An 18,360-nucleotide genomic window follows, 5' to 3' on the forward strand; every position below is an offset into this window, starting at 1 on the left:
GTCTATGAGGAGGAGTGGAGTGGAGTGGAGGAGTAGTCCACAACCGTGAGAAGGTGTGGTGGGCTGTCTGGCAACTCAGACTTTTATTGTACCCTGAAACAGATGGAAACCCTAAACCCAAGCGTGGGACTGGTACTACTGGCGGTGAGCCATTTTGTGGTCTTAATTACACCAGGACTAAGGACTGTTTGCCTTCACTTTGTTGAAGAAAGATATTTGCATTTACTTGTTTTGGGAGCGCAATAAAGACTATTTGCCTTTACAAGGGGATCTGAGGACCTCCATATGACAGTGGTCACAGATGGCAATAAAACCTTGACGGAGGTTCTAACGCTATCCCCCAAAAATATATCGATTTTTTTTTTATATCAGGTACTTATATAGAGCCAACCGTTTATATAATCACTACAGTCCCTCAAGGAGCTTACAAATTAGTCCCCAACTTCCAGGAGCATACAATCTAAGGTCCCTAACTCACATACATACATATACTGGGGCCAATTTCGACAGGGGCCAATCAACCTACCAGCATGTCTTTGGCGTGTGGGAGGAAACTCCATGCAGGAAGTGCCATGGTTGGTTGGAGGAGGGCGCATGATGCTCTTATGTCCTGCAAGCCAACGTTCTCCAGCAAGCTCTGAGTCTTCAGGCCTGGCTAGCCACTTCCGGACCGCCGCACGCCGATATATACGTCCTCGCTTTAAGGATGGATATCGTTGGTAGCTGCCATAACCCCCCGGAATTCACCGTGTTTGGCCAGCGGTCCGGTACAAGATAAAAGTGGTCTCTGCGGCGGCTTCGCCGCGAGATCACTTTTATCGGTGGCGGGAGAGGGGTCCGCCCCACCCTCCCGCCATGATCCGGTGCTTACCAGAAGCCGGTCGGCAGCGGCGCGGGGGGGGGGGGGGGCCTTCGCGTTGACTGTGCATGGAGACCAGTGAGGGGGAAGATGGCCCTCACCCGTCTCCATGACACTGCAGGGCGGAAGCGACGTCATAACGTCACTTCATAACGTCACTTCCGCCCATAACTCTTAAAGAGGAGGGCCGGTTTAAAAAAAAAAAATTTAAAAGTCAGCAGCTGCAAACACTGTAGCACACTTACCTGTCCAGGGCGCCCGCGATGTCGGCCGCCCGAGGCTGACCCGTCCCTCGGTCTCGGCTCCCGGCGCCACCATTTTGGCTAAGGGAAACAGGCAGTGGAGCCTTGCGGCTTCACTGCCCGTTTCCTACTGCGCATGCGCGAGTCGCGCAGCGCTTTGTGAATGGGGCGCGCCGTGTTCTGGGACACACAGTTCCCAGAACACACAGCGCGACCCATTACCCAGAAGACGCCGCATGGAGGAGAGAAGAAAGATCTCCACGGAGGAGGAAGAGGCAGATTAGGATGATGTGCCTAGCAACAGGCATTTCTGGTAAGTTAAAAAAAAAAATTTTTTTCATTTTTTTTTTATGATTTTTTTTCTAATTTTTAATGTATTTTTTTTTTTTTTTAGGGTGGCCCTTCACTTTAAAAGGGCCATTAAAAAAAAAAAAATTAAATGACAACGTTTTTTTATTTTTTTTATTTTTTTTTATTGCATTTTAGTGTAAATATGAGAGGTGAGGGTCTTTTTTACCCCCCCCCCCCCCCCCCCAGATCTCACACTTAACCGGTCCTGTCATGCTTTTTTTTCTATTACAAGGGATGTTTACATAAAAGAATAAAGGAATAAAAGTGAATTTATTTAAAAAAAAAAAAAAAAAAAAAAAAAGAGTAAAAAAAAATGGTAAAATAAATAAGAAAAACATTTTTTAAAACGCGTCCCGCGTGCAGAAGCGAACGCATATACGTGAGTAGCGCCCGCATATGAAAACTGTGTTCAAACCACACACGTGAGGTATCGCCGCGATTGGTAGAGCGAGAGCAATAATTCTAGCACTAGACCCCCCCCCCCCCCCTCTGTAACTCAAAAACCTGCAACCGGCAGAATTTTTTTAAACGTCGGCCTATGGAGATTTTTAAGGGTAAAAGTTTGTCGCCACTCCACGAGCGAGACGCAGCTTTGAAGTGTGACATGTTGGGTATCAATTTACTCGGCATAACATCATCTTTCACTATATTAAAAAAAAAAAGTGTTGTCTTTTTTAATTAAAAAAAGTGTATTTAAAAAAAAAAAAAAAAGTGCGCCTGTAAGATCGCTGCGCAAATACGGTGTGACAGAAAGTATTGCAACGACTGCCATTTTATTCTCTAGGGTGTTAGAAAAAAAAAAAAAGTATAATGTTTGGGGGTTCTAAATAATTTTCTAGCAAAAAAAAAAAAATGTTTTGAACTTGTAAACACCACATCTGAAAAATAAGGCTCGGTCCTTAAGTGGCTAGAGAAAGCGGCACCGCCCACGTTTCAGCGAGTTTCGCCTTTGGGGCGCCCTCCTGCGCCGCCATCCCCCAATCCAGATCCCCGTTTGTGAACAATGTTCTCAGGCTCCGCTCAGCCGTGTCGTCTATCTGGCGGTGATGAATGAAATGCGGCCCGTCCTGTGATCACCAAAACGCTCTGCTGCCTTCCACTTCACCGCTTTACTTTTTGCTTTGATAAGAAAATTCGGCTTAGTTTGGCCGATTCTCATTGGACGTCCCACCTGCCGGGAACGCCAAATGTTTTTTTTTTTTTTTTTGCCAGATTCAGATTTTAGTAATAAATGCAACTTGATTGATTTGACATTCAGGTTGGTGGACAAAGACTGTAGAGCGTTCCAGAGGGTGGAAGAATCCATGAAGGGCCCCTCTGACCCCCTCTGACCCCCGTCTTCCCTCCGAGCCCAGGGCCCTTCCCATTGATCCAGGAGCCCTTCACTCCCATCACGGGGCCCTTTATTACACCGTCTTGGGTAGGATTGACATCGTTTCTTCAAGACAAACCCAAAACACTTTTGTTTTTTGTAGTGCACACTATACATATATTTTATATTAAATAACATCCCTAATCCTATGGATTTAATCAGGAGAGTCCCCCCTTACATCAGAGTAATTCAGATTTACAGCCAAAATCCACATCAGAGTCTGCAGAGCGCTCCCTCTATCAGAGTGCACATAGCCCCCCCTTTACATCACAGTCCACACAGCCCCCTTTACATCAGAGTCCGCAGAGCCCCCCTTTACATCAGAAATCCATATCAGAATCCGCAGAGCATTCCCTCTACCAGAGTCCACATAGCCCCCTTTACAGCAGAGTAAAAACAGCCCTCCTTTATATCAGAGTCCGCAGAGCCCCCCACCCCCCCCTTACATCAGAGTCCACAGGGTTCCCCTTTTACAGCTGAAATCCACATCGGAGTCCACACAGCTCCCCTTAGATCAGAGTACACACAGCCCCCCCTTACATCAAAATCCACAGAGCCCCCCTTACATCAAAGTCCACAGAGCCCCCCTGGCATCAGAATCTGCACAGCCCCCTTATATCAGAGTCTGCAGATCCCTCCTTTATACCAGAGATTGCAGAGCCCCCCCCCCCCCCTACATCAGAGTCCACAGAGCCTTCCTTTATACCAAAGTCTACGGAGCCCCCCTTATATCAGAGTCCGCAGAGCCCCTTACGTCAGAATTTTCAGAGCTCTCCTTTATATCAGAGTCTGCAGATCATCCCTTTACATCAGAGTCTGCAGATCATCCCTTTACATCAGAGTCTGCAGATCATCCCTTTACATCAGAGTCTGCAGATCATCCCTTTACATCAGAGTCTGCAGATCATCCCTTTACATCAGAGTCTGCAGATCATCCCTTTACATCAGAGTCTGCAGATCATCCCTTTACATCAGAGTCTGCAGATCATCCCTTTACATCAGAGTCTGCAGATCATCCCTTTACATCAGAGTCCACAGAATTTCCACTTACATTGTAAGGGAGATCTCTGTGGACTCTGAAATGTAAAAAGGAACCCTGATTTAAGGAGGGCTCTGATGTAAGGGGGAATGCTGTGGACTCTGGTGTAAAGGGGAACTATGCTCATCAAAGCCCCCCGTTACATCAGAGTCCACAGAGCCCCCCCTTACATCAGAGTCCGCACAGCCCCCCGTTACATCAGAGTCCGCACAGCCCCCCGTTACATCAGAGTCCGCACAGCCCCCCGTTACATCAGAGTCCGCACAGCCCCCGTTACATCAGAGTCCGCACAGCCCCCCCTTACATCAGAGTCCGCACAGCCCCCCCTTACATCAGAGTCCGCACAGCCTCCCCTTACATCAGAGTCCGCACAGCCCCCCCTTACATCAGAGTCCGCACAGCCCCCCTTACATCAGAGTCCGCACAGCCCCCCCTTACATCAGAGTCCGCACAGCCCCCCCTTACATCAGAGTCCGCACAGCCCCCCCTTACATCAGAGTCCGCACAGCCCCCCCCCTTACATCAGAGTCCGCACAGCCCCCCCCCTTACATCAGAGTCCGCACAGCCCCCCCCCTTACATCAGAGTCCGCACAGCCCCCCTTTACATCAGAGTCCGCACAGCCCCCCCTTACATCAGAGTCCGCACAGCCCCCCCTTACATCAGAGTCCGCACAGCCCCCCCCTTACATCAGAGTCCGCACAGCCCCCCCCTTACATCAGAGTCCGCACAGCCCCCCCCTTACATCAGAGTCCGCACAGCCCCCCCTTACATCAGAGTCCGCACAGCCCCCCCTTACATCAGAGTCCGCACAGCCCCCCCTTACATCAGAGTCCGCACAGCCCCCCCTTACATCAGAGTCCGCACAGCCCCCCCTTACATCAGAGTCCGCACAGCCCCCCCTTACATCAGAGTCCGCACAGCCCCCCCTTACATCAGAGTCCGCACAGCCCCCCCTTACATCAGAGTCCGCACAGCCCCCCTTACATCAGAGTCCGCACAGCCCCCCTTACATCAGAGTCCGCAGAGCCTCTTTACATCAGAGCCTGCAGAATTTCCACTTACACTGTAAGGGGGATCTCTGTGGACTCTGAAATTTAAAAAGGAACCCTGATTTAAGGGGTGCTCTGATGTAAGGGGGGATGCTGTGGAATCTGGTGTAAGGGGGAATTCTGCTCACCAAAGCCCCCCCCCCCCCCCCCTTACATCAGAGTCCATAGAGTCCCTCTTACATTAGCACTCACTGGGAGGCAGGAGAGAGGTGGACATTCCACATGTGGTTAATAACAATTTTACAATACTTCATGCTATTCCCCCCCCCCCACACAAAAGTGGAGTTACCCTTTAAATCCATTACCAATGTAGTACCCTACTAAGGGGATTAGATGGCCGGCTGTGGAATTATGGACCTCATCCCTCCGATGGTCCTCACTTCTCCTATTTGGAGACAATGTAGCTGTGAGGGAGACCTTCATGGAGACAATGTAGCCTGTTATGGGGGAGACCTTCACTATAATATGGATTGTGATGGAGAGTGATCATAGAAAGGCCTTCACTATAATATGGATTGTGGTGGAGAGTGACCATAGAAAGGCCTTCACTATAATATGGATTGTGATGGAGAGTGACCATAGAAAGGTCTTCACTATAATATGGATTGTGATGGAGAGCGACCATAGAAAGGTCTTCACTATAATATGGATTGTGGTGGAGAGTGACCATAGAAGGTCTTCACTATAATATGGATTGTGGTGGAGAGTGACCATAGAAGGTCTTCACTATAATATGGATTGTGATGGAGAGTGATCATAGAAAGGTCTTCACTATAATATGGATTGTGATGGAGAGTGACCATAGAAAGGTCTTCACTATAATATGGATTGTGATGGAGAGTGACCATAGAAAGGTCTTCACTATAATATGGATTGTGATGGAGAGTGACCATAGAAAGGTCTTCACTATAATATGGATTGTGATGGAGAGCGACCATAGAAAGGTCTTCACTATAATATGGATTGTGGTGGAGAGTGACCATAGAAGGTCTTCACTATAATATGGATTGTGGTGGAGAGTGACCATAGAAGGTCTTCACTATAATATGGATTGTGATGGAGAGTGATCATAGAAAGGTCTTCACTATAATATGGATTGTGATGGAGAGTGACCATAGAAAGGTCTTCACTATAATATGGATTGTGATGGAGAGCGACCATAGAAGGTCTTCACTATAATATGGATTGTGATGGAGAGTGTCCATAGAAGGGTCTTCTCTATAATATGGATTGTGGTGGAGAGTGACCATAGAAAGGTCTTCACTATAATATGGATTGTGATGGAGAGTGACCATAGAAAGGTCTTCACTATAATATGGATTGTGATGGAGAGTGACCATAGAAAGGTCTTCACTATAATATGGATTGTGATGGAGAGTGACCATAGAAAGGTCTTCACTATAATACGGATTGTGATGGAGAGTGACCATAGAAAGGTCTTCACTATAATATGGATTGTGATGGAGAGCGACCATAGAAAGGTCTTCACTATAATATGGATTGTGGTGGAGAGTGACCATAGAAGGTCTTCACTATAATATGGATTGTGATGGAGAGTGACCATAGAAAGGTCTTCACTATAATATGGATTGTGGTGGAGAGTGACCATAGAAGGTCTTCAGTATAATATGGATTGTGATGGAGAGTGACCATAGAAAGGTCTTCACTATAATATGGATTGTGGTGGAGAGTGACCATAGAAGGTCTTCACTATAATATGGATTGTGATGGAGAGTGATCATAGAAAGGTCTTCACAGTGCGCATGCGCGGGACTTCCGGGAAGACGCTCTGAACGGGAGCTCCGCACCGCTCCGGCCTTCCGCGGCACTTTCCCGGCGCGCTTTTTAGCGGACATCTTCGGGGAGACCATCCCCGTGCTCCGGATCAGTTGGGGCGACTTTCTGAATGCCGGGGAAGACGTCTAGGAAAGACGTAAGCCGCAAACTTCTCTTCGGCCTGACGGACACTCAGCCACCCAAGATGGCGGCGGCTATAGCAACACGCGGCGAGGCCGCAATCCCCCCACCTGGAACAACCTTGGGGACATCTCCTTCTGCTCCAGTGAGTAACCCCCAGCATCTCTCCCCCTCTCCTGCATCCACAGAATCTCTCCTGGGCAGGCTGCAGTCGGATAACCCTTTCTCCCCGCTTTCCAACCCTCCCAGCTGCATGGCTGAGTCTCCTCAAGCTACCCCTATTCAGCCCAACTATCCCCCTGATGTGTCTCAGCTCTTGAACAGTTTCTCTGACATGCTGGCAGTGGGTCTGGCCCAAAATGCTGCTCAGATTACAGCAGCTATTAAGGCTGACATCCAGAGCTTGGGGAGCAGAATTGACTTAATTGAGCAGACAATGGATGACAATGCAGCCCGCACCAATCAGAATTCTGCTTGTATCCAGACACTACAAGATCAATTAGACACTGCCCTCTCGAAAATTGACGATTTAGAGAACAGGAGCAGACGTTATAACTTTCGCATCAGAGGGATCCCAGAATCGCAAGAGGATATACCTGAAACTGTTAAATCCTTGATTAAAATCCTTATCCCTGACATCCCGGACCAGAGGCTGGAATTAGACAGAGCTCACAGAGTCCTGCAACTTCCCCGTAAAGACGGCCTTCCTCGGGACATTGTGGTCAAACCACACTACTACGGGGTCAAGGAGGAAATAATGAAAAGGTCACGCAACAAGGAAGATATCTTTTTTAATGGCGTCAAAATCCAAATCTTTGCAGACATTTCCCCCACAACAATCCAAAAAAGGAGGGCTCTAAAACCTTTACTTGATGTTCTCTCCCAGAAGATGATTAAATACAGATGGGCCTTCCCCTTCCGCCTACAATTTCATTATAAGGAAAAGTCGCACAGCTTCACGGATTTCCAGAGTGGCGAACGCTTGCTCCTCCACTTAGGACTCATCTCCCAGGATTCTTCTTCCGAACAAATGGACACACGCCCGGCCTCTTCCAAAAGACCTCCTCCATCGAGCCCTCTGACCCCCCTCTGGGTCAAGCAGCAACCTAAGAGACAGCGTGACACGGTCCCCCCAAGATGAACGTCTTCCACCTCTGATCCTTACGGGTCTGCTTGCTTCATTATATCCTATCCGGATCCTTTGGAAGTGATGTCCTCACGTCCTTGACTTTTGAGTCACCTCGGACTGACTTATTTCACTTCCCCCCCCCCCTCCCCCCTCCTGTTTTTTGTTTTTTTATGGATAACTTTCTTTTTATATTACAGGCCAGGTGGACTTGGGGGTCCCCCCCAACATATTTCTCCTGAAGGGCCACAGTGCCCCTACCTGGCCCACGCCACCCCCCCCCTTCTTCCCCCCTCCCCCTTCCCTTCCACAGAGGTTGTCCTCAGGCCCCTGAATGCCTGTTTTGCAACTAAGTCTCACTGTTAGTGTCCTTCATTATGCCCGCAGGGCATGAGTGTCTCTTTCCTAGGGGCCTTCCCCTAAACTAGGTTCTCTAAGTGTATGTTAAAGTTGTCACACCTACTTGTTATTCCAATTGTTAATGTTTATAACGTTGTGCCTTTTTTCCTGTTATAGGTGTCATTTTATTGTTTTGCCTTTTTTTTTTTTTTGACGAGTGCCGCGCGGCCGGAGCGGGCCAGCTTGCCACTCCACCTGCTGTTACCCTGGGGCCTAACCCCCCCTTGGTGACACCGGGACCGCAACCCAGCTGCGGGTTGCCCTCCTTCCGATCCCTGCCACTCAGAGGGATTTGGAGCAGGTTCGGACCTGCAACCCCCCCTACCTCTCCTGGGGAATCCAGACAGCTTTTCCGTCTGGACTCTCCATCTCTCTTCTTTTTTCTCTTCACTCTTTTCCTCTGTCCCTTCCTTCTTCCTTGTACTTACGATTCTCTTCCCTCTCAGGTGCCTCCAAGGAGAGCGAGCTGGTTTACACCCTTTAGGATACTGGGTCATCATCGGATCTCACAAGTCGGGACTATTGATCGCCTGGTTCGGGTAAGCAAAGCCGGCATGCACTCGCACCTTTTCCCTCACACCCATGGCTGATGACGATCCCAAACCACAACCTCTAAGGATCGCATCTCATAATACACAGGGCCTAAACTCTCCCATGAAAAGGCGCAAAGCTCTGCACAGCTACCATTCCAAGAGCCTGGATGTCGTCCTCATTCAAGAGACGCATTTTCCTAAAAGCTTTAATCCCTCCTTCCTGCACGGTAACTACCCTACCTTTTTTCTGGCCAATGCAGATGACAAGAAGCGGGGAGTAGCTATCCTAATTTCAAAACGCACCCCTTTCACACTGTCCCAGGTGATTAGGGATGGGGAGGGAAGATATATTTTAGTCAAGGGACATATCAATGGATCCCTCTTCTCTTTTGTGTCTTACTATGCTCCCAACAAGGGTCAATCTCAATTCTTTTCCTCCATGCTAACCTTTCTTTCCCCTCATTTGGAAGGAAAGGTTCTCATGGGTGGCGACTCTAACGTCGCCTTTGATCATGTGTTAGACAAGTCTGCCCCTAATAAAGCTCTCCTGAAAAGACCTCCCAAACAGAGTCTCCGCATTGCTAGACTCTTTCATGCCTTGGGCATGATCGACTCCTGGAGGGAACTCAATCCCTCGTCCCAGGACTACACCCACTATTCTGCCCCACATAGGACATTCGCACGTATAGACCATATCTTCCTTCACTCCTCAGATATCCACCATGCGCTTCACGCTACTATTGTTGATGTGCCTTGGTCGGATCATTCCTTGGTTATCCTGAAAATCTCGGGCTGCCTCTCCCAATCGCATACTCCACAATGGCGGCTGAAGGAAACATTGCTTTCCAACTCTGCTCATCGCACTGCCCTTGAATGTGACATCAAGGAATACTTTCACACCAACGATACTAAAGACATATCCCCCGGGGTGTTATGGGGGGCACATAAAGCGGTGATGAGGGGCAAGTTTATACAACTTGCCTCGCGTCTTAAGCGGGAAAAACACATCGACATTCTTAACCTAGAGAAAAATTTCCGGGCCTTAAGTAAAGCACACAAGCAGCATCCCACGGCCTCTTCCCTGGCTATGCTGGACACAGCCAAAATTGCCCTCAACACTGCACTTACCTCTAGTGCCGAAAAACATTTGCATTGGACGCAGGGCAGATTTTATCTCAATTCCGACAAATTTGGTCCTCTCCTTGCAGCAAAGCTGTCCCCTAAATTTAGAACCCAGGCCCTCCCTAAAATCAAATCTCTTTCAGGCTCGCTCACACAAAACCCGAAACATATTTTGAATGCGTTCCATGCATTCTATTCGAAGCTCTATTCCTGCCCTGTCCCGGACAACACTCAGTCATCTAACACCTTTATGGATAACATTCCCCTCCCCAAGATTTCAGAAGCACACCGCACAATGATGGAAGCCCCCATCTCTGAAGCTGAAATTAAAGCAGTCATTAAAATGGAAGTAAACCCTTCCAAACAACTTTGACCTACAGGTAAGCCTAGATTAAGGCTTACCTGTAGGTCCAAGTAATATCTCCTAAACCTATATGGTTTAGGAGATATTTGCCCGAAAATGGGCACCGCTGTCTACGGCGCATGCGCCGTAGACAGCGGCGCGCAGGCGCACTAAATGCGGCAAGTCCAAGAATGGATTTGCCAAATTTGTCTACTCCCGTGCGCATGCGCGGGAGTGACGTCATCGCGGCTCCGGCGAATGGCAGCGTCGGAGCTCCGAGACGCGACTCCCGTGCGCATGCGCGGGAGTGACGTCATCGCGGCTTCTCCGCTGTCATTCGTCGGAGCTGCGAGAGACGCCACAACCAAGATGGATGCGGCGGACTACAGGTGACAGCGGCGACTTCGCTGGCTCCTGTGTCAGGTAAGTGACACATAATGAGCTACTATGCGATGCATAGTAGTCCATTATGCTTTACCTTTGCAGGGAAAAAAAGAGGAAGTAAACCCATCAGGGTTTACTTCCTCTTTAAGACTCTTAAGAACAACTCCGCCCCTGGTCCTGATGGGTTCTCCACTTCTTATTACAAGACCTACTCTGAGATCCTGTCCCCTTATCTGGCCCGGTTCTTTAATTCCCTGAACAAAGCGTCACCCTTGGACCCTGAAGCCAACTTGGCGTACATTTCGGTCATACCAAAACCGGGGAAAGACCAGAGCCTGGTCAGCAATTACAGACCTATCTCGTTGATTAATAACGACCTAAAGATAATGACTAAAATTCTCTCGAACCGTTTGGGCTCCTTTATTGGAGCATATGTCCATAAGGACCAAGTTGGCTTCATTCCAGGAAGGCAGGGGCCGGACCAGATAAGAAGGGCGGTTGACATCATTTCTCTACTTAAGTCAGGTTGGGACGGGGGACCCTCACAGGAAGGCTTCCTCCTCTCAATTGATTTACAAAAGGCTTTCGATACTATCACTTGGCCATACCTTTTTAGTGTTCTAGAAAGATGGGGCTTCGGCCCACATTTCCTCCATCTCCTGGGAGCCCTTTATTCCCAACCTAAGGCTAGAATCAGACTTCAGGGCCACCTTTCCGAACCCTTTCTGATTCGGAAAGGTACTAGACAGGGGTGCCCGCTCTCCCCCCTCCTCTTCGCCATCGGCATTGAAACCTTAGCTATCTCCATTAGGAACCACCCAGACATTCAGGGAGTTAAATGCGGAACGGTAACACATAAATGCGCTCTGTTTGCGGACGATGTCCTCCTCTTTATAACCTCCCCCCTCACCTCGACTCCTAACATTCTCCAACTCCTCCGAAAATTTGGGGAGGTATCCGGGTTGCAAGTTAATATGGCCAAATCGACAGCCCTCAATGTTTCTATCCCCTCAGACCTTGTTAACAGGCTCAAGGAGCATTTCCCTTTCTCCTGGAGCAACCCGTCCATTACCTATCTAGGTGTCCAGCTTACGCACACCATCGAACACTTGTATAAACATAACTACCCACCCATGTTTAAGAAACTCAAACAGGACCTAGAGCAGTGGTCTCTCCACAAGCTGTCATGGATTGGCAGGATCAATGCAGTCAAGATGACTCTTCTCCCTAGACTTTTATATCTCTTCCGATCATTGCCGATACCTATCCCCAAATCCCACATCCAAACCCTACAGTCAGCGATCATTAGATTTACCTGGGGCAAGTCTAACCACAGACTCCCCAAGACAACGCTATTTAGACCTAGACGGAAAGGCGGGCTTGGGCTGCCTAACCTCTGGTGTTACTACCAAGCGGCACAACTCTGCCAGATTTCTACGGTATTTGCCAGAGGTCCAAAGCCTGACTGGCTCCTAATGGAAAGACAAGCTATCCCCAAACACACTATTGATTACCTGTTGTGGCGCCCCCCGAAATCTAGACCCCCGATCATGGCCCCTACCCTCTCCCATTCCTTTGCGCTTTGCGACACGCTCTTCAAGACCAACATTCTCACCTCAGATTGGCGACCTCTTACACATCTCTTCAATAACCCCTCATTCCCACCTGGGAGGGATGTTAGAGCATTCCAGTGGTGGATAGATAAAGGCCTTTATAGAATAGGGCACTTTCTCAACCAGTCTGGGCCACTCAAACTCGGGCATTGCATATCTAAACTGGAGATGCCAGATTCAGAAAGATTTCGATTCCGCCAAATTTCCCACTTCCTACACACTCTGATTTCCCATCATCCCCTCCCCCTTTCTATTTCCCCTTATGAACTTTGGTGCTCGTCAGCCATGGACGTGAGGGGGGGCATTTCCCTGATCTACTCTGCTTTGGTCGATCCAAGGGAAAAGGCGAGTTACATGCTGAGCTGGGAACGCGACCTAGATATTGAATGGGACCTGGACACTTGGCACTCCTGTTTCTCGAGTGCCTTCAGGGGGATCCTTAACATTTCTCTGATGGAGGCAGACGTCAAAGTCTTCTCGCGCTGGTATCTGGTCCCGACTCGTCTGGCCAAATTTTACCCCCAATCCTCGCCCCTGTGTTTTAGGGGATGCGGCCATCTAGGGTCGCTCCTCCATATTCTATGGGAATGCCCCAGGATTAGAAGCTTCTGGAACAAGACCTTTGGCCTTATTCGTAGGGTCACTGGTCTTGTTATCCCGCAATCCCCTGCAATTGCCCTTCTGAATCAAGCGATACCCCTAACCACTAAACATAGCCGAGTTCTGATTCATTTTTTCTTTATCGGTGCTAAACTGACGATTGCCAGGTCTTGGAAGTCCCCCAGGGTCTCCTTCCCACTATTTAAACAAAAAATTACTTGGATTATGTTCAACGAAAAAACTTCGCACTCAATTTTGGACAAAATAGACAAATTTAAGCGGGTGTGAGAACCTTGGGCCAACTTTATTGGGATCCTTCTTTAAGACCAGTCTCAGGGCTCGGTTATTGTTTAGCCCCCAGTTCCATGTTATATCATGTTGTCCACGGTCTCTCCTTGGTCCAGGCACACCTCTCTGTACACCTATCTCTCTCTCTTTTTTCCCCTTTCTCTTTCCTATTCCTTTCTACTCTTTCCTTTCTCTACCCTGTCCACAGCCTCTCCCTCTCCATGCCCTGCTCAGCCGGGTTTTGGTGATTTTTGGGACTCAGGACAGGTCATAGCAGTTTTTTACTTATTTATTTTATTTTATTTTTATTGTTCTATCACCTTGTGGCCTTAGATTCACTAGCTTCGCACTGTTGGTCCCACTACTCCTGGGCCTTTTCTTCATAAGCTGATGGTAGCTATGTTAATAGTTGGGACTCTCAGAGGCCTGCACCTAGCTCACTGTACGTTCTCTTGATCCATTACTTATCTCAGTCAATTTTTGCTAATGTTAGGCATATAGTCCTCCAGTTATATCAGCAGGTTAGGGGGGTTTCGAGACCCCGACACAGCATGATCCCTGTCGGGGTGTCGGGGCCTTGATCCTCCCAGAGGTCGTTTCCGGCTGTTCATGTTGTTTATGCGGCCTTTTATTGGTTTTTTTTTTTATGCTGACTGGAGGTTTCTTTCTGTTTTTTTCTATTTTCTCACGTACTGATGTTTTCTTAGAACTCCGAAATTTAATATTCGGATGCTACTGTTGATGTCGGGCGGGGAACCCCCTCCTTATTGGGAGGGGTCCATATCTCCTCCTTAGGTCTCTCAGTGTTTGTCTTAGGTTTGTCTTTTTGCTCTCCGAGCTTTCAATCCTGTCTTGCAACACCGTCATTGTAATCCCCTGCGAGGGAGTTAAGTTCATGTATTATTTGCTATACTTCAATAAAAAATTTAAATTAAAAAAAAAAAAAAAAAAAAAAGAAAGGTCTTCACTATAATATGGATTGTGATGGAGAGTGACCATAGAAAGGTCTTCACTATAATATGGATTGTGATGGAGAGTGACCATAGAAAGGTCTTCACTATAATACGGATTGTGATGGAGAGCGACCATAGAAAGGCCTTCACTATAATATGGATTGTGATGGAGAGTGACCATAGAAAGGTCTTCACTATAATATGGATTGTGGTGGAGAGTGACCATAGAAAGGTCTTCAGTATAATATGGATTGTGATGGAGAGTGACCATAGAAAGGCCTTCACTATAATATGGATTGTGATGGAGAGTGACCATAGAAAGGTCTTCACTATAATACGGATTGTGATGGAGAGTGACCATAGAAAGGTCTTCACTATAATATGGATTGTGATGGAGAGTGACCATAGAAAGGTCTTCACTATAATACGGATTGTGATGGAGAGCGACCATAGAAAGGCCTTCACTATAATATGGATTGTGATGGAGAGTGACCATAGAAAGGCCTTCACTATAATATGGATTGTGGTGGAGAGTGACCATAGAAAGGTCTTCAGTATAATATGGATTGTGATGGAGAGTGACCATAGAAAGGCCTTCACTATAATATGGATTGTGATGGAGAGTGACCATAGAAAGGTCTTCACTATAATACGGATTGTGATGGAGAGTGACCATAGAAAGGTCTTCACTATAATATGGATTGTGATGGAGAGTGACCATAGAAGGTCTTCACTATAATATGGATTGTGATGGAGAGTGATCATAGAAAGGTCTTCACTATAATATGGATTGTGATGGAGAGTGACCATAGAAAGGTCTTCACTATAATATGGATTGTGATGGAGAGTGATCATAGAAAGGTCTTCACTATAATATGGATTGTGATGGAGAGTGACCATAGAAAGGTCTTCACTATAATATGGATTGTGATGGAGAGTGACCATAGAAAGGTCTTCACTATAATATGGATTGTGATGGAGAGTGACCATAGAAGGTCTTCACTATAATATGGATTGTGATGGAGAGTGATCATAGAAAGGTCTTCACTATAATATGGATTGTGATGGAGAGTGACCATAGAAAGGTCTTCACTATAATATGGATTGTGATGGAGAGTGATCATAGAAAGGTCTTCACTATAATATGGATTGTGATGGAGAGTGACCATAGAAAGGTCTTCACTATAATACGGATTGTGATGGAGAGCGACCATAGAAAGGCCTTCACTATAATATGGATTGTGATGGAGAGTGACCATAGAAAGGTCTTCACTATAATATGGATTGTGATGGAGAGTGACCATAGAAAGGTCTTCACTATAATACGGATTGTGATGGAGAGTGACCATAGAAAGGCCTTCACTATAATATGGATTGTGATGGAGAGTGACCATAGAAAGGTCTTCACTATAATACGGATTGTGATGGAGAGCGACCATAGAAAGGCCTTCACTATAATATGGATTGTGATGGAGAGTGACCATAGAAAGGCCTTCACTATAATATGGATTGTGATGGAGAGCGACCATAGAAAGGTCTTCACTGTAAGTCAACATTAAAGTCTCTATTACAGACCCGGAATGGTGCTACTTACAGAAGAGGTTGTAGAGTGTGAAGATGAGGACGAGGACGGCGCTGACGTGGGGGGCATCAGCTGAACTGCAGTCTATTTTGCCTTTTTTGCACAAGCACACTTGGATGGTCAGGTCCGTGCTGTAGGACAGGGGCGGCTTCCCGGCGTCCGTTACCACCACCGGCACGTTGTAGTTGTTTTTCTTCAGGTTCTGTAGCAGGCTGACCTGTGCGTGGGTACCTGGAAGAAAACCAGCAGGTCCTCCGTTAATTACAATTACAACAACAAGAGTTTGCCATTTCTGCTCTGCCCTTATGTCACGCTGGGCCAAACATCTAACATCTAACCCCCCCCCCACACCCCCTCCCAACGCGTGCCGCCCACCGCGTACCGTCCGCTCATTACTGAGTTCAGTTAATTGGAAAATTCAGATCATTCTCTTGAACTTTTTTGTAAAAGTTTTTCATTCTCGCAGGGCTGCTGATTGACCTTTATTGAACTCTTTAAGATTCTTCACAGTGCTGTGATCTCCATTTCCAGACCGCCGGGCCGCTGTGATCTGTATATAGAGGAGGTCTGTGTGTACAGCAATGGTTGTCGGAAGAACGAGATAATCTGATGGAAGTCACACACAGCAACCTCATACACAGGAATAGGATCCTCACCTTATTTATCACAATTAAAGCAGAACTCCGGTCTCTCCATCAACACTTCTAAATCCACATTAACCATTTTTAATCCTTATGCTGCTTGTATTAGTTAATAGATAGGAAGGGGGATTATATTTACGCGTTTTATACTTTTTTTTTTTTTTTACCATTATTTAGTTACTTCCTGGTTTCTGGCCTAGGCCAAAATGATGTCATACATCTCAGAGTCTTCATGAGAGGGGGAGGGGCTTTCTCAGCTAAGCACATAGACGTGTGCAGGCGGTGTGTGCATAGGCGCACCCTAACACACCTCCCAACTTTGAGATGGGAATGAGCAATCAGCAAAAGTATGTAGACATAGGACACACCCCCTGTCACGCCCCCTTAAAGGAGAATTGATGGGGCGCTATTCCTCCCACTGACACCAATGATGGGGCGCTATTCCTCCCACTGACACCAATGATGGGGCACCATTCCTCCCACTGACACCAATGATGGGGCACTATTCCTTTCACTTACACCAATGATGGAGCACTATTCCTCCCACTGACACCAATGATGGGGCACTATTCCTCCCACTGACACCAATGATGGGGATTACTGCACAGATCTGGAAATACACAAAGTACACTGAGATTCAAGGAAGAAGATACATGAAGAATGGATTTAGACTATATTTGCTTATCCTGGAGTTCAGCTTTAATATTTTAGTACAGGTCCACTTTGAGAAACCCCCTTTTTTTTTTTTATTCGCTGTATGAATGTGACAAACATTTGCAGAGCCACAATCAAAAATGCAATATATTTTTTTCCTGTGATCATCAGCGCCATCTAGAGGCCACAGTGTGTTTTTATTTTTTCAGGAAAAAATACTGCATTATGGCCACTAGATGGAGCTGACAATCACAGAATATAATTGTATTACACAAAACTGGGCACATTTTTTTTTTTTTTGCTTGTCCCATTCATAGAGTCATTTTGTTTACAAAGATACCCCTTCATTATTTGGGAAGGCGCTCCGAGCTGCACCGTACCTGAATGGAAGTTTCAGCGTTGAACACATAGGAACTCCGGTGTGAGGACATTTTTAAAAGCACCTCTTCCTCCTGGAATTCTTGGGGGGTCCATCATTGACCACTTTGCATGGCAGTTACCTGATCTGATCCTGCAATGCAGATTCTGATACCCACTAGAACCTCTCCAGGACATTTCTGGGTGATTTCGGTGCAAACTCACCATTTAGTTGGTTGATTTTCCACGCCGGGCCGGCTTGCTTGCCCAGGTCGAATTTGAAGGGTTCAGAGTTCGGATGAAGGTCGCGGTCCCACGCTACCAGAGTAATAACGTTGAGGTCTTTGGAGTCTTCGCACATCTTGGCCGAGGTTGGGTTGATGTATGGCGCGTTGTCATTAACGTCTTCTAATGTAATTTGTAATGTCCCCGTGCCAGTAGCTGGAGGAGTGCCTGGTGGAGAGACATGGACGTGCATTAAATACAGGAACGCAATCTCCTCGCTTGCCAAGTACATGGTGATTGTACATTTTGTGCCGTGTTAATTACCGGGTGGTGTGTAGTGAGTAACAATACATTTGCTCTATCAGCGCTTTCCACTAACCCTCTCACATTGGGGTTTGTCAAACATTTTTTTTTCTAAGGGCTCTTTTACACGAGCAGTAGAGGGGTGGTAAAACCCTGCAATTGGGCCGTGTTGATTCTTCTCCTCTATGCTGCCCTTCTTGACCTTTGCTACATTTAACAGATTCTTCTCCTGTCTGCTGCCCGACTTGACCTTTGCTACATCGCTGTGTAATTCTAATGTCTGCTGCCTGCCCTGACCTTTACTACTATTAACCGATTCCTCTCTTGTCTTAAGCCCTTCTTGACCTTCGCTACTCTGCTGGGTAATTATAATGCCTGCCCTGACCTTTACTACTATTAACAGATT

The 18,360-nt window shown here is 47.2% G+C and overlaps 1 protein-coding gene across 1 annotated transcript in view; it reads right to left on the reverse strand.

Moving 5' to 3' along the window:
• CDH13 (cadherin 13) overlaps positions 1-18,360 on the reverse strand; it is a 566,033-nt gene that overhangs the window by 22,146 nt on the left and 525,527 nt on the right. The window contains exons 9-10 of the mRNA XM_077451210.1: positions 17,652-17,879; positions 15,787-16,005 (exon numbers count right to left, since the gene is read on the reverse strand). Of these exons, the coding sequence (XP_077307336.1) occupies positions 15,787-16,005; positions 17,652-17,879 (447 nt within the window). The remainder of the gene's footprint in view (positions 1-15,786; positions 16,006-17,651; positions 17,880-18,360) is intronic.

Source organism: Lithobates pipiens, unplaced genomic scaffold, assembly GCF_037356315.1.
Source record: "Lithobates pipiens isolate NorthernLeopardFrog02 unplaced genomic scaffold, aLitPip1_a1.2 Scaffold_10, whole genome shotgun sequence".
NCBI classification, from domain to species: domain Eukaryota; kingdom Metazoa; phylum Chordata; class Amphibia; order Anura; family Ranidae; genus Lithobates; species Lithobates pipiens.